Genomic DNA, 13879 nt, shown 5'->3' on the forward strand with positions numbered 1-13879 from the left:
TGTTCAGATATTTACTTTGTCTTCAACCTCGTGTTGCGTTTCGGGGTCACGACTAGTCGTAGACCTCGGCTGCAGTGCATGTTCAACTTAGTCTGATATGTAAATTCTTAACTCATGTTTTATACCCTAGAGTAGAAAGGGGCGTTTCCATCTTTATGACACACTCTCTGGGATCCCTGGGGCGTAGCTAGTTACAAGGCAAGGTATTAGGACAACTAAAATCAGTCTTATCACCATAACATCCTCTTTCATCTGCATATTCTCGACACAAAGTATGTAAACATCACATATACATTATGAAAACTCTTCAATTTAATGTTTTCGTTATAACATCCTCAACTAACTTTTAAGAACATCATAAAATAGACATTCATTTTCATATTCCATCCATCATTGTTTCCACCATTTGGCTGATCAAATATACATGTCCCAACGTCCATTTATTTGATGTTGTGTAGTTTTGGGCTGTAAACTCTTCCTAATGCACACAGACATTCCAGTCTCTCACATTAGAGAACAGAATTGAGATGGGCTGTTGCCTTATAATTTATGATGGGCGTGAGGTCATAACCCCCCCCCCCATCAATCCCTCTATACTTCTCCCCCTCTTTGGGAGGGGGAGATCTCTCTGTAGAACCGGGATCCACTGTAACCTGATCCTCACAGGACCATCCTGACAGTCCCCCTCTGGTGGGTTCAACTTGGAAGGATCCTGCATCTTGCAACCCACCATAAGAATGACCATCGGATGTCAACAATTGTATATACACAGTGTGGGCCATTTGTTTGTGAGAATGTGAATGGGATCAAATTTGGTTTATATATAGACACATTAAAACAGTTTGTTTCGTTTAAAATTATACACAAGAGAAGATGTTGCCCAGAACAAATTGTACAAAAATTATATCAATTAACTTCAACAGTTAGTCAACAGGTCCTGAGCACTCGGTAGCAGGTTCTCATCAAGAATCTCTCTGTACTTTGCTCATTTCAACGTTCCCTCGATCCTAACTAGTCTCCCAGTCCCTGCCATCCCTGCCGTGAATTGAATTTACCAAGTGGACTCCAATCAAGTTGTTGAAACATCACAAGGATACTTAATGGAAACAGGATGCACCTGAGAACAATTTCGAGTCTCATAGCAAATGGTATGAATACTTATTTATTATTTGCCAAAAAACATGTTTTCAATTTGTCATTATGGGCTATTGTGTGTAGATTGAGGACATTTTTTTAAAATGTAATCCATGTTAGAATAAGGCTGTAACGTTACAAAATGTGGAAAAAGTCCAGGGGTCTGAATACTTTCCTTTTGCACTGAGTGTACAAAACATTAGGAACACCCTCCTAATATTGAGTTGCAATTCCTTTTGTCCTCAGAACAGCCTCAGTTCGTCAGGTCATGGACTCTACATGGTGTGGAAAGAAACCCACAGGGATGCTGGGCCATGATGACTCCAATGCTTCCCACAGTTGTGCCAAGTTGGCTGGGAGTGAATATCTCTTCCCACAGATGTTCAATTGGATCGAGATCTGGTGACACGGCAGGCCACTGCAGTAAGCTGAATTCACGTATGTTCGTGGAACCGTCCCTGGACAAGCCTTGTGGCATAATCCTGCTGAAAACATTAATTTGCAGATGGATACATTGCTGCCGCAAAGGGACGCACCTGATTGGCAATGATGTATAAATATCCTGTGGCATTAAAACGTTGCTCCACTTTTATCAAGGTGGCCCAATGCGTGCCCCGAAAACACACCCCACACCATCACCACCAGCCTGCAATGCTGACACACGGCATGGATGCATGTACTCATGGTTTTCTCCATAGCCTAGTCTTCCCATCAGCATGACACAGCAGGAACTGGGATTATCTAGACCAGTGGATCCCAAAATGTTTATAGTCCCGTACCCCTTCAAACATTCAACCTCAAGCTGCGTACCCCCTCTAGCACCAGGGTCAGCGCACTCAAATATTGCACACACACACACAATAGGATACATTTATTAAACATAAGAAATTAGTGTGAGTTGTCGTCACAACCCGGCTTGTTGGAAGTGACAAATAGCTCTTATAGGACCAGGGCACAAATAATAATACATTTCGTTCTTTATTTAACCATTTTACATATAAAACCTTACTTGTTAATTTAAATTTTTGAATAACTCACCACAGGTTAATGAGAAGGTTGTGCTTGAGAGGGATGCACATAGCAATGTTGGTTTGTATTGGAGAGTCTCAGTCTTAAATCATTTTCCACACACAGTCTGTACCTGTATTTAGTTTTCATGCTATTGAGGGCCGAGAATCCACTCTCACATAGGTACGTGGTTCCAAAGGGCATCAGTGTCTTAACAGTGCGATTTGCCAAGGCAGGATACTCTGAGCGCAGCCCTATCCAGAAATCTGGCAGTGGCTTCTGATTCAATTACATTTCCACAGATGCGCTTTTTGTAATTTTGATGAGGCTCTCCTGTTCAGATATCGGTAAGTGGACTGGAGGCAGGGCATGTAAGTGGACTGGAGGCAGGGCATGTTAGTGGACTGGAGGCAGGGCATGTAAGTGGACTGGAGGCAGGGCATGTTAGTGGACTGGAGGCAGGGCATGTAAGTGGACTGGAGGCAGGGCATGTTAGTGGACTGGAGGCAGGGCATGTAAGTGGACTGGAGGCAGGGCATGTTAGTGGACTGGAGGCAGGGCATGAAAGTGGACTGGAGGCAGGGCATGTAAGTGGACTGGAGGCAGGGCATGAAAGTGGACTGGAGGCAGGGCATGAAAGTGGACTGGAGGCAGGGCATGTTAGTGGACTGGAGGCAGGGCATGAAAGTGGACTGGAGGCAGGGCATGAAAGTGGACTGGAGGCAGGGCATGTTAGTGGACTGGAGGCAGGGCATGTAAGTGGACTGGAGGCAGGGCATGTAAGTGGACTGGAGGCAGGGCATAAAAGGGATAACGAATCCAGCTGTTTGTGTCATCCGTTTTGGGAAAGTACCTGTGTAATTGCGCACCCAACTCACTCAGGTGCTTCGCAAGATCACATCTGACATTGTCCATAAGCGTAGGGTCATTATCACACACAAAAAATAGCATACAATGATGGAAAGACCTGTGTGTTGTCCTTGTTAATGCAGACAGAGAAGAGCTCCAACTTCTTAATCATAGCCTCAATTTTGTCCAGCACATTGAATATAGCTGCAGAGTCCCTGTAATCCTAGATTCAGATCATTCAGGCGAGAAACAACATCACCCAGAGAGGCCAGTCATGTGAGGAACTGATCATGCAAGCAGTCAGACAAGTGACAATTATGGTCAGTAAAAAAAACTAAGTACGTCTCTCAATTTAAAAAAAAGTGTCAATACTTTGCCCCTTGATGACCAGCGCACTTCTGTATGTTGTAAAAGCATTGCATGGTCGCTGCCCATATCATTGCAGAGTGCAGAAAATACACGAGAGTTCTGGGGCCTTGCTTCAACAAAGTTAACCATTTTCACTGTAGTGTCCAAAACATCTTTCAAGTTGTCAGGCATTCCCCTTGGTAGCAAGAGCCTCTCGGTTGATGCTGCAGTGTACCAAAGTAGCGCCGGGAGCAACTGCTTGCACGCGCGTTTACCACTCCACTATGTCTCCCTGTCATGGCTTTCGCGCCATCTGTACAGATACCAACACATCTTGACCACCAAAGTCCATTTGATGTCACAAAGCTGCCCAGTACTTTAAAAATGTATCCTGTTGTCCTAGTTTGCAGAAGAGGATGTCTTCCTTAATTGACCCCCAAAAACGTAACGGACATGTACCAGGAGCTGTGTCAGGCCCATCCAGCATCAGACTCATCCAGCTGTAACGCATAGAATTCACTGGCTTGCGAAGCAGTAATTGTGTCAAAACATCTCTTGCCATGTCGCCGATGCGGTATAGTTTTTTTGGGCCTTTCCTCCAGCCATATCCACGGAAGCAGGAAGAATGAAGTCCTCCACAATAGTATGGTGCTTGCCTGTCCTAGCCACTCGGTAGCTCACCGTATAAGACACTTCTAGCCCCTTCTTATTAATGGTATCTGTTGCTTTAATAGGTGTCTTACTACTCGAAAGTTGTCTTAATTCTCGCTTAAAAAACTCATGTGGCTTATTTTTCAAATTGGCATGCTTTTTTCTAAATGTCTGCGCAAGAGTGAAGGTTTCAGTTGTGAGCTATAAACACACTTTGGCTGAGGAAAGGCACTATTCCCAATATAAGTGAACCCCAAATCAATGTAGGACTCATCATATTTGCACCTCTTTGATGGTCCAACATCCCTTCTGTTGTTCGGTGCTTTCCCAAGTAAAGGGGCAGTAGCTCTTCGGCTGCATCAGATTCACAACTGTCAGCAAAATTGCAAAATTGACAAGATGCTCACTGATCATTCCATAACGCTCCCTGTTCTCTGCATTGTTCTCTCACAGTGAGAAACAATAGGACTAAAATTGTTCTACACGTTCTTGATTTGATCCTATTCAACATTGCAAATTATTTTATGAGAAGAATTAAGTGGAGTGACTAATCTCAGCTGGTCTGAGAGAACTGATGAGGCTTCTCTCAAGTGTGTAGCCGTTGGTGTGTTTTTAAATTGCCCAATCGGGAGAAACTCTTGAGTAAGAGCAGAAGAAAGGCCTCTCTCCCGTGTATGTTCTTTGAAGATCGTTTAGCTCAGCTGATGATTGAAAACTGTCATTGCAGTAGTAAGGCTACTCTCCTTTATGTATACCTTGGTGTCTTTTTAAGTGGCCCAGTTGAGAGAAAGTCTTTCTACAGTCAGAGCAGGAGTAAGGCTTCTCTCCTGTGTGTATACGTTTATGACTTTTTAGGTTGCACGGTTGAGAGAAACTCGCCCCACAGTCAGAGCAGGAGTAAGGCTTCTCTCCTGTGTGTATACGTTCATGTTGTTTTAAGTTTCCCAGTTGAGAGAAACTCGCCCCACAGTCAGAGCAGAAGTAAGGCTTCTCTCCTGTGTGTGTTCTCTGATGAACCTTTAGCTCAGACGATGTTGTGAAGCATTTTCCACAGTCAGAGCAGGAGTAAGACTTCTCTCCTGTGTGTATACGTTCATGCTGTTTCAGGTGGCTCGACTGAGAGAAACTCTTCCTACAGTCAGAGCAGGAGTAAGGCTTCTCTCCTGTGTGTATACGTTCATGCTGTTTTAGGTGGCTCAGTTGAGAGAAACTCGCCCTACAATCAGAGCAGGAGTATGGCTTCTCTCCTGTGTGTGTTCTCTGGTGAACTTTTAGCTCACCTGATGTTGTGAAGCATTTTACACAATTAAAGCAGGAGTAAGGCTTCTCTCCTGTATGTATACGTTCATGTATTTTTAGATCGCCCAGTCGAGAAAAACTCTTTCCACAATCAGAGCAGGAGTAAGGCTTATCTCCTGTATGTATATGCTCATGTGTTTTAAAGTGGCCCCGTCGAGAAAAACTCTTTCCACAATCAGAGCAGGAGTAAGGCTTCTCGCCTGTGTGTACACGGTCATGTTGTTTTAAGTTTCCCAGTTGAGAGAAACTCGCCCTACAGTCAGAGCAAAAGTAAGGCTTCTCTCCTGTGTGTGTTCTCTGATGAACTTTTAGTTCAGATGATGTTGTGAAGCATTTTACACAGTCAGAGCAGGAGTAAGGCTTCTTTCCTGTGTGTATACGTTCATGCTGTTTTAGGTGGCTCAGTTGAGAGAACCTCGCCCTACAGTCAGAGCAGGAGTATGGCTTCTCTCCTGTGTGTGTTCTCTGGTGAATTTTTAGCTCACCTGATGTGGTGAAGCATTTTACACAGTCAGAGCAGGAGTAAGGCTTCTCTCCTGTATGTATACGTTCGTGTGTTTTTAGGTCGCCCCGTCGAGAGAAACTATTTCCACAGTCAGAGCAGGAGTAAGGCTTCTCTCCTGTGTGTACTCTCTGATGAACTGTCATAGCCTTTGATGTTGTGAAATTCTTCCCACAGTCAGTACAGAAATACAGATTCCCTCCTTTGTGTATTCTTAGGTGTATTTTGAACTTTGATAGAATTGGGAAAATCTCCTCACAATGTGGGCAGTGGTGAGACCTCTTAGCTCTGTGATCTTCCTGCTGTTGCTCTATAGATGTAGAGAATGTCTCAACATGGTCTCCTGTGTGAACATCAGAAGAACCAGTCAGTTGGTGTAATATACAGTACCAGTCAAAAGTTGACACACCTACTCATTCAAGGGTTTCTTTATTTTTGCTATTTTCTACAACATCAAAACTATGAAATAACATATATAGAATCATGTAACCGAAAAATTGTTAAACGAATCAAAATATCTTGTAGTTTGCCTTAACAGCATTGCACACTCTTGGCATTCTCTCAACTACCTTCACCTGGAATGCTTTTCCAACAGTTTGAAGGACTTCCCACATATGCTGAGCAAATTGTTGGCTGCTTTTCCTTCACTCTGCAATCCAACTCATCCCAAACCATCTCAATTGGGTTAAGGTCTGGTGATTGTGGAGGCCAGGTCATCTGATGCAGCACTTCATCACTCTCCTTCTTGGTCAAATAGCCCTTACACAGCCTGGGGGTGTGTTGGGTCATTGTCTTGTTGAAAAACAAATGAGTAAATAAATCAGACAGTGTCACCAGCAAAGCACCGCCACAACATCACACCTCCTCCATGCTTCACGGTAGGAAATACACATGCGGAGATCATCCAGTCACCTACTCTGCGTCTCACAAAGACACGGCAGATGGAAGCAAAAATCTGAAAGTTGGACTCATCAGACCAAAGGACAGATTTCCACAGGTCTAGTGTCCATTGCTCGTGTTTCTTGGCCCAAGTAAGTATTTTCTTATTGGTGTGCTTTAGTAGTGGTTTCTTTGCAGCAATCCGACTATGAAGGCCTGATTCACACAGTGTCTTCTGAGTAGTTGATTTGTCTGTTACTTGAACTCTGTAGCATTTATTTGAGCTGCAATTTGAGGCTGATAACTCTAACTTATCCCCTGCAGCAGAGGTCAACTCTGGGTCTTCCCTTTCCTGTGGTGGTCCTCATGAAAGCCAGTTTCATCATAGCGCTTGATGGTTTTTGCGACTGCACTTGAAGAAACTGTCAAAGTTCTTGAAATGTTCTGTCATTTCTCTTTGCTTATTTGAGCTGGTCTTGCCATAATATGGACTTGGTCTTTTACCAAACAGGGCTCTCTTCTGTATACCCCCCCCCCCCCCCCCCTACCTTGTCACAACACAACTGATTGGCTCAAACGCATAAAGGTAAGATATTCCACAAATTAACTCAAGGCACTTCTGTTAATTTAAATGCATTCCGGGTGACTACCTCATGAAGCTGGTTGAGAGAATGCCAAGAGTGCAAAGCTGTCATCAAGGCGTGGCCTACTTTGAAGAATCTCAAATCTATTTTGATTTGTTTAACACTTTTTTTTTGTTTACTACATGATTCCCTATGTGTTATTTCATAGTTTTGATGTCTTCACTATTATTCTATAATGTAGAAAGAAAGAAAAACCTTTGAATGAGTAGGTGTATCCAAACTTTTGACTGGTAGTGTACATGTCAATCCAATTTATTTGACAATGCCCTTAAAACATCAGCAGTTGAAAAAGTGCTTTACAGAAATCCAGCCTAAAATCACAAAAGAGTAGATGCAGAAGCACAGTGGTTATGAAACACTCCCTAGAAAGCAGGAACCTTGGAAGAAACGTAGAGGAACAAGGCCCAAAGGGGTGGCCAGTCCTCTTCTGTCTGTACCGGGTAACATATGTATTCATATCAGTAGGCTGTACAATACAGGGGAATAAAACTATTCTAAAAGTGGGTAAGAGATGAAAGCTAAAAAGGGGCGTGTCATCCTCCACTCACTATCACAAGGGTTAGTAACGACACAGACTCATTTCATAGAACTTTAAAACACTGACAATGTGTCTACTTCACTTCTTTAGTCTCCTCTCTGAACACTCCAGACAGCCCAGTTAATAAAACAAATGCTGGCAATACTGGTGTCAAACCATGCAAGTGTCAGTAGCATGAAATAACATCTACCTTCTCACTGAAACAGTTCTACTGCAACTTTTCATACACAGTGGGAAGTTGAAACGAACAACACACTTAGATAGAACCTGTGCTTACCATGATTAACAGATGTCCCAATCTTCTCCTCTTCTTCTTCATCTTTAATGTTGGTATTCAGCTCCAGTGTTTGACTGCAGTCTTCCAGCTTCACTGATGTCATCTCTGGATCCTGCAGTGCAAACTGGTCTCGACTGTCACAATCAGGACCCCGTGACTGTAGGTTTGGACTCAGTGTGGAAGGAGAGAGGCAGGCTGCGTCTGTCCTCACTGCTGATATTACCGGTCTCAGACTTGATCTGAGTCGGCCTGTAGTAACAATGAGAAACAGACAAGTTATTGTCTTGACAGTTCCAGAACTTTCTTTATTCTCTAAAAATATATTATTTCTTCTTGATCAATTATCTAATTCAGTGATTGACTCCCTGACCAAGGCCCTTCTCCCCCGATATCTCACTTTGGCCGGGCGGCCAGCTCTAAAAATAAAAAGTATTGGTGGTTCCAAACTTTTTAAGAATGATGGAGGCCTTTCAATCATATCCTTGGACTAAAATGATTGCACATGATGTTCGGCTTTCACACGAACATCTTGTGCAAAGGGCCTTTGGGTAACAAAGCACATATTCGACGGTATCCCTTTTCCTTACATAGGCTGGTCATTTCTGATCTTTGATATTTTATTGGTTTGTAAACGTATCATGGTATACTACGTTAATATTATATGTGTGAGGGCCACTTTGTTACTTGGTAGCTACTAGCAAAAAACCCTGTGTTGTGGATCATCTACAACTATTTTGGACTGTCCATACTGTAACGTTGGTCTCAGGCTTCACTAACTAGCGTTACTGTTTTAGGTGGAGCTATTCTTTCCTACTTTTCAAAAACGAATAGGACGTGATATTTCACATATCATCTTGCTAGATATGCCTTTTGTTGTGATATATCACATATCATCTTGCCAGATACGCCTTTTGTTTTGCTCGTGAGGAGTAATGGCCGAGAGAAGGCAGGAGACACTTTGTTTTGTTTAGCGTCGTTAGGTTAGACTGGTCCCTTTAACGGATCAGTCGTCCACCAGGCTACGATTAGGGGGAGGTGGGAGGGGAAGAGTTGGATGTCTCGGTTAGGGAGACAGTGGAATGGGGTTCAGTGTTCTACTGTTAGGGTAGATTTATGGCTTGTTTGTTCCAACAGATCTTTACACATTTTTCTCACTACAAAAATATTAATGCGGTCCTTCTGGTTACTAAACATATTTTAGATATGTCTTTATGCTATAGCTTATTCCACGTTCACATCTTTGGTTAAATGACTTCTAATGCAAAACTGAAATGTACTTCGTAGAATGTCAGTGGAGTTTGTAAACGATCTAAGCTTATAACAGGTGATTACTGGGCTTAAACAACTTCATCTATTGTGTTCCTACAAGAAACTCACTTGTTGAAGGATGTGCTACTTAAAGTACAAAGGAGATGGCAAGGGCAAGTAATAGCATCCTGTTTCTCCTCTCATTCTCATGGTGTTATGGTTTTAATTCACTAATCGGTTCCGTTTCAAGTGGATAATATTATAACTGATACATCTGGTAGATATATTTTGACACAGGAAACTTTTTTGAATTAGCATATTAATCTAGTTAATGTTTATGTTCCAGATGATGATAATCCCAAGTTAAGCCCCACAAATTTGACCCCAATACCCCAGAAATGTGTGTTAAATGTAACACGCATTTAGTAGGAATGTGCTGAGATAAACGTTTGAGCTCAGTACTGTGCTATATCTCTGAGATGACCTCTACCACAATACCACTAATCCCTAAACTATACCTCCAAAATCTTTACCCAGAGAATATCTCTTTACATAGGAGAGAAAAGAAAATGGTTGACCTCTGTCTATTACAAGCTAGACGTTCAATTGCTCTCGACTGGATGTATGTCAGTTCCCCCTCACTTGGTCATTGGTTAAAATAATTAACATCAAGTCTGGCTCTTGGTGAATATACTTATATAGTGAAAAGAAGAGTTTCATAATATTTAAGATCAGTTTTGTGAGTTTTTACAAACCGGTGATATTCTAGAAGCATTGGAACTGTAAATCCTCTATTTTTATTGGCTGTAGTTCTTAGAGGTATCTGCATTATCTGCATATTACACTTTGTTATTGGGAAATGTTTTGGTACCCTTCCCCAGATCTGTGCCTCAACATAATCCTTTCATGGAGCTCTACGGACAATTCTTTCGACCTCATGGCTTGGTTTTTGCTCTGACATGCACTGTCAAATGTGGGACCTTATATACAGGTGTGTTCCTTTCTAAATCTTGTCCAATCAATGTAATTCACCACAGGTGGAATCTCAAGTTGTAGAAACATCTCAAGGATGATCAATGGAAACAGGATGCACCTGAGCTCAATGTCGAGTCTCATAGCAAAGGGTCTGAATACTTATGTAAATAATGGTATTTTTGTTTTGAATTTAATACATGTACAAACATTTCTATAAACCTGTGTTTCCTTTGAGGTACATTGATGACCTTTTTTTAATCCATTTTAGAATAAGGCTGTAACGTAACAAAATGTGGAAATAGTCAAGGGGTCTGAATACTTTCCGAATGCACTGTATGTATTCATAGAAGAAAGCTGTGCAATACAAAAGGGGAATAAAACTATTCTAAAAGTGGGTAAGAGTTGAAAGCTAAAAAGGGGCGTGTCATCCTCCACTCACTATCACAAGGGTTAGTAACTACACAGACTAATTTCATATCATCCTCCACTCACTATCACAAGGGTTAGTAACTACACAGACTAATTTCATATCATCCTCCACTCAGTATCACAAGGGTTAGGAACTACAGACTCATTTCATAGAACTTTAAAACACTACTTCACTAAATAATTGATCACTCCAGATAGCCCAGTGAATAAAACAAATGCTGGCAATACTGGTGTCAAACCATGCAAGTGTCAGTAGCATGAATTAACATCTACCTTCTCATTGAAACAGTTCATCATGAAACAGTTCTACAGCATCTTTTCATGCACAGTGGGAAGTTGGAACGAACAACAAACTTAGTTAGGTATGTAACAGTATAACTTTAGTCCGTCCCCTCGCCGCGACCCGGGCTCGAACCAGGGACCCTCTGCACACATCAACAACAGTCACCCACGAAGCATTGTTACCCATCACTCCACAAAAGCCGCGGCCCTTGCAGAGCAAGGGGAACCACTACTTCAAGGTCTCAGAGCAAGTGACATCACCGATTGAAACGGTATTAGCGCGCACCACCGCTAACTAGCTAGCCATTTCACATTGGTTACACATAGAACCTGCTCTTACCATGACTAACAGATTTCCCAATCGTCTCCTCCTCTTCTTCATCTTTAATGTTGACATTCAGCTCCAGTGTTTGACTGCAGTCTTCCAGCTTCACTGATGCCATCTCTGGATCCTGCAGAGCAAACTGGGCTCCACTGTCACAATCAGGACTGGGTGACTGTAGGTTTGAACTCAGTGTAGAAGGAGAGAGGCAGGCTGGGTTTGTCCTCACTGTTGATGTTACCGGCCTCAGACTTAATCTGAGTCGGCCAGTAGTAGTAAAGACAAACGGACCCAAAAGTTATTGTCTTGGCAGTTCTGGCACTTAATTTATTCTCAAAAAATATTGTTTATATTTAGGTGCAGGAGCGCTACAATACTGTTAAGCTAATATTCTATAAGAGGAACATGAGCTCAAACAGAAATTTGAGGTGCCGGTACTCCGCTCTGGTGAGCTCCTGTCCAAGTCAAGCACTGATCCGATTTCAATAGATCTGATTCCCATTAGACAATGTATACACTTTAAAATCAGGCTACACAACTTAAGTGCACTTAATGTATAGTAGATGTCCTGAATTCACAAATGCATAAATGACTCAAAAACCATTTAGTACAAGGTTACCGTTTGTTTTAGGCAGCACTATGTAGTATTTTCCTGAATAACCTGGTCTTCACTGTGTTATTTAAATCAAAACGAATAGTATTACCCTTTCACACCATAGTAACATTTATAGATAAAGATAGAAACAACTGAATGTGTCTGAATATTAGTACACATGTAGAAAACTGATGATCATTACATTCAGCTTCAAAACAGTGGTGGAACAGTGAAATTGTCTCTCTGCCTGGACTTTACATGTCCCTGTATTGATGTGTAATAATGTTATTATTGTTGCAATAAAATAAAAAAAAGTCTGTTGACGCAAACCGAGTGGCGCCGCCATTTTACCAGCTCGTGAATTTTACATTAAAAAAACAATTTGCAACACGAATTCAGAAATCTCAGAAGTAAATAGATTATTTATGAAATGACCTTGAGAAAATTATGTACATCCACTCAGACAAACCCTAAAGGCTCTAAATATGTAACTTAGTTATCATGTGCTTCACTCGGTTTGACACAAAAATTACACATTAAACCTTTACCAAACGTGATAATACCTTAACGGACTTATTACCTAAAATGTTATGACATATTCTTTTGATATCAGAACGTTTAAACGTGCTATTACATACCTGTAGTAATAAATAGAAAAGGACACTTAGCTTATCTTCTTGACTGCATCGTTCTGGTGCTTTCTTTATACTGAATAATGGTGGGCGCCTGCCTGGAACTTCCTGTTCCCCCGCTAACACCGTCCGTGCATTCCGGGATCCTTGGGATTGCCAACTCCTCAGTAAGGAAAGTAGCTATTGGCTGTCCTAAAAGTCGCTAGAAGTCGCTAAATGACGTTATCGCCCAATTTGCATAATTGACAATGTGCATGTAATTGTGCTGGACGCTGTAGGAGAGAGGAATAACTTTGTGGGAAAGACAAAAAGTGAGCAAAAAACACCCTAAATATGTTTAGAACAACAAATGAGCAAGCTGCAGAGAGTGGCACACACAGCGAATAAGAACCAGATATTTGAGGCCATACTCCTTATTCAGCACTTTATGGACCCCATTGTTAATCCCCGTCATAACAGAGGCATTGTCAGTCCCCTATCCCCAGGAGTTTCTCTTTTTTAAGACTACACTTCGAGAGGAAAGACACAACAGCACAGGACTATAGATTTGGCATCTCCTCCCTCCAACTCAACAAGCGCCAGAAATGGTGATACAATTGTCTGCTTGGTGTCACTAAAGTACACAACCCCCAGGTACTTAGAAACACTTACATCCATGGACTCATCGAGGAGGAGGCTGAAACGCTGGTCACCCACATCGACAACAAACTTTTTCAGAAAGTATGGTGCTAGAATACCATTAATAATTTCTGTGCACTTTGACCTGTGCATTTTGAAGTGGGTAGCAGCAGTGGAGTCTGAGAAAGCAGCTCTACATGCTTCTCCAATGTGATCACATGCCAGCATGGAACAGTGTTCAGCGATAGCTAATGCCATGGTGGCCTCAGCCTTTTTTGCAAAGTAAATTTGTTAACCATAAATTGCAGCTTGTTTTGGGTGGAACTGTTACAAGGCTTTGCCTTTTGAGTTGTCATGTGTTTTTTTACATCACTAAGTTTGGCGTAGAATCAGCCTTACAATACAGGCAGTATGCCCGTCCATGTATTATCTCCAATAAACGGCTTCAACCAGCCTTTGAATTCAGGGTTTGATTCCCACTCCTTTCTGTATTTTGAGTGTACAGTTTAGACTGTGACATGATGAGCTAGCCAGCTAGATGTTTATCTTATGTCACAGAGAGGAACACACACAGTGGGACAAGGTGAGTAAGTGACTGAGGCTGTGTGAGTCAAATGCAGTGATTTATTTTTGTGCAGTGATTTATTTT

The 13879-nt window shown here is 42.0% G+C and overlaps 1 protein-coding gene across 1 annotated transcript; it reads right to left on the reverse strand.

Annotated features, from left to right (window-relative positions):
* Positions 1 to 2093: 2093 nt before the first annotated feature.
* Positions 2094 to 12733, reverse strand: LOC110495590 (uncharacterized). The gene is made up of 4 exons (XM_090207057.1): positions 12619 to 12733; positions 11404 to 11642; positions 8130 to 8378; positions 2094 to 6134 (listed from the first exon to the last, which is right to left on the reverse strand). Exons 2-4 carry the CDS (start codon positions 11504 to 11506, stop codon positions 4726 to 4728), a joined length of 1761 nt encoding a protein of 586 aa, XP_090063183.1. The 5' UTR covers positions 11507 to 11642; positions 12619 to 12733; the 3' UTR covers positions 2094 to 4725.
* Positions 12734 to 13879: the final 1146 nt, after the last annotated feature.

Source organism: Oncorhynchus mykiss, chromosome 18 (genome assembly GCF_057628025.1).
Source record: "Oncorhynchus mykiss isolate SJ-2025 chromosome 18, ASM5762802v1, whole genome shotgun sequence".
NCBI lineage: Eukaryota > Metazoa > Chordata > Actinopteri > Salmoniformes > Salmonidae > Oncorhynchus > Oncorhynchus mykiss.

Bases quoted from the DNA above. Each gene is read 5' to 3' on its own strand.
- LOC110495590 (XM_090207057.1), bottom strand. From the start codon at position 11,506: ATGGCATCAGTGAAGCTGGAAGACTGCAGTCAAACACTGGAGCTGAAT. The intron at 8,379-11,403 runs GTAAGAGCAGGT...TTGTTACTACAG, and splicing joins TGGGAAATCTGTTAGTCATG to GCCGACTCAGATCAAGTCTG. The intron at 6,135-8,129 runs GTAAGCACAGGT...ATGTTCACACAG, and splicing joins TGGGACATCTGTTAATCATG to GAGACCATGTTGAGACATTC.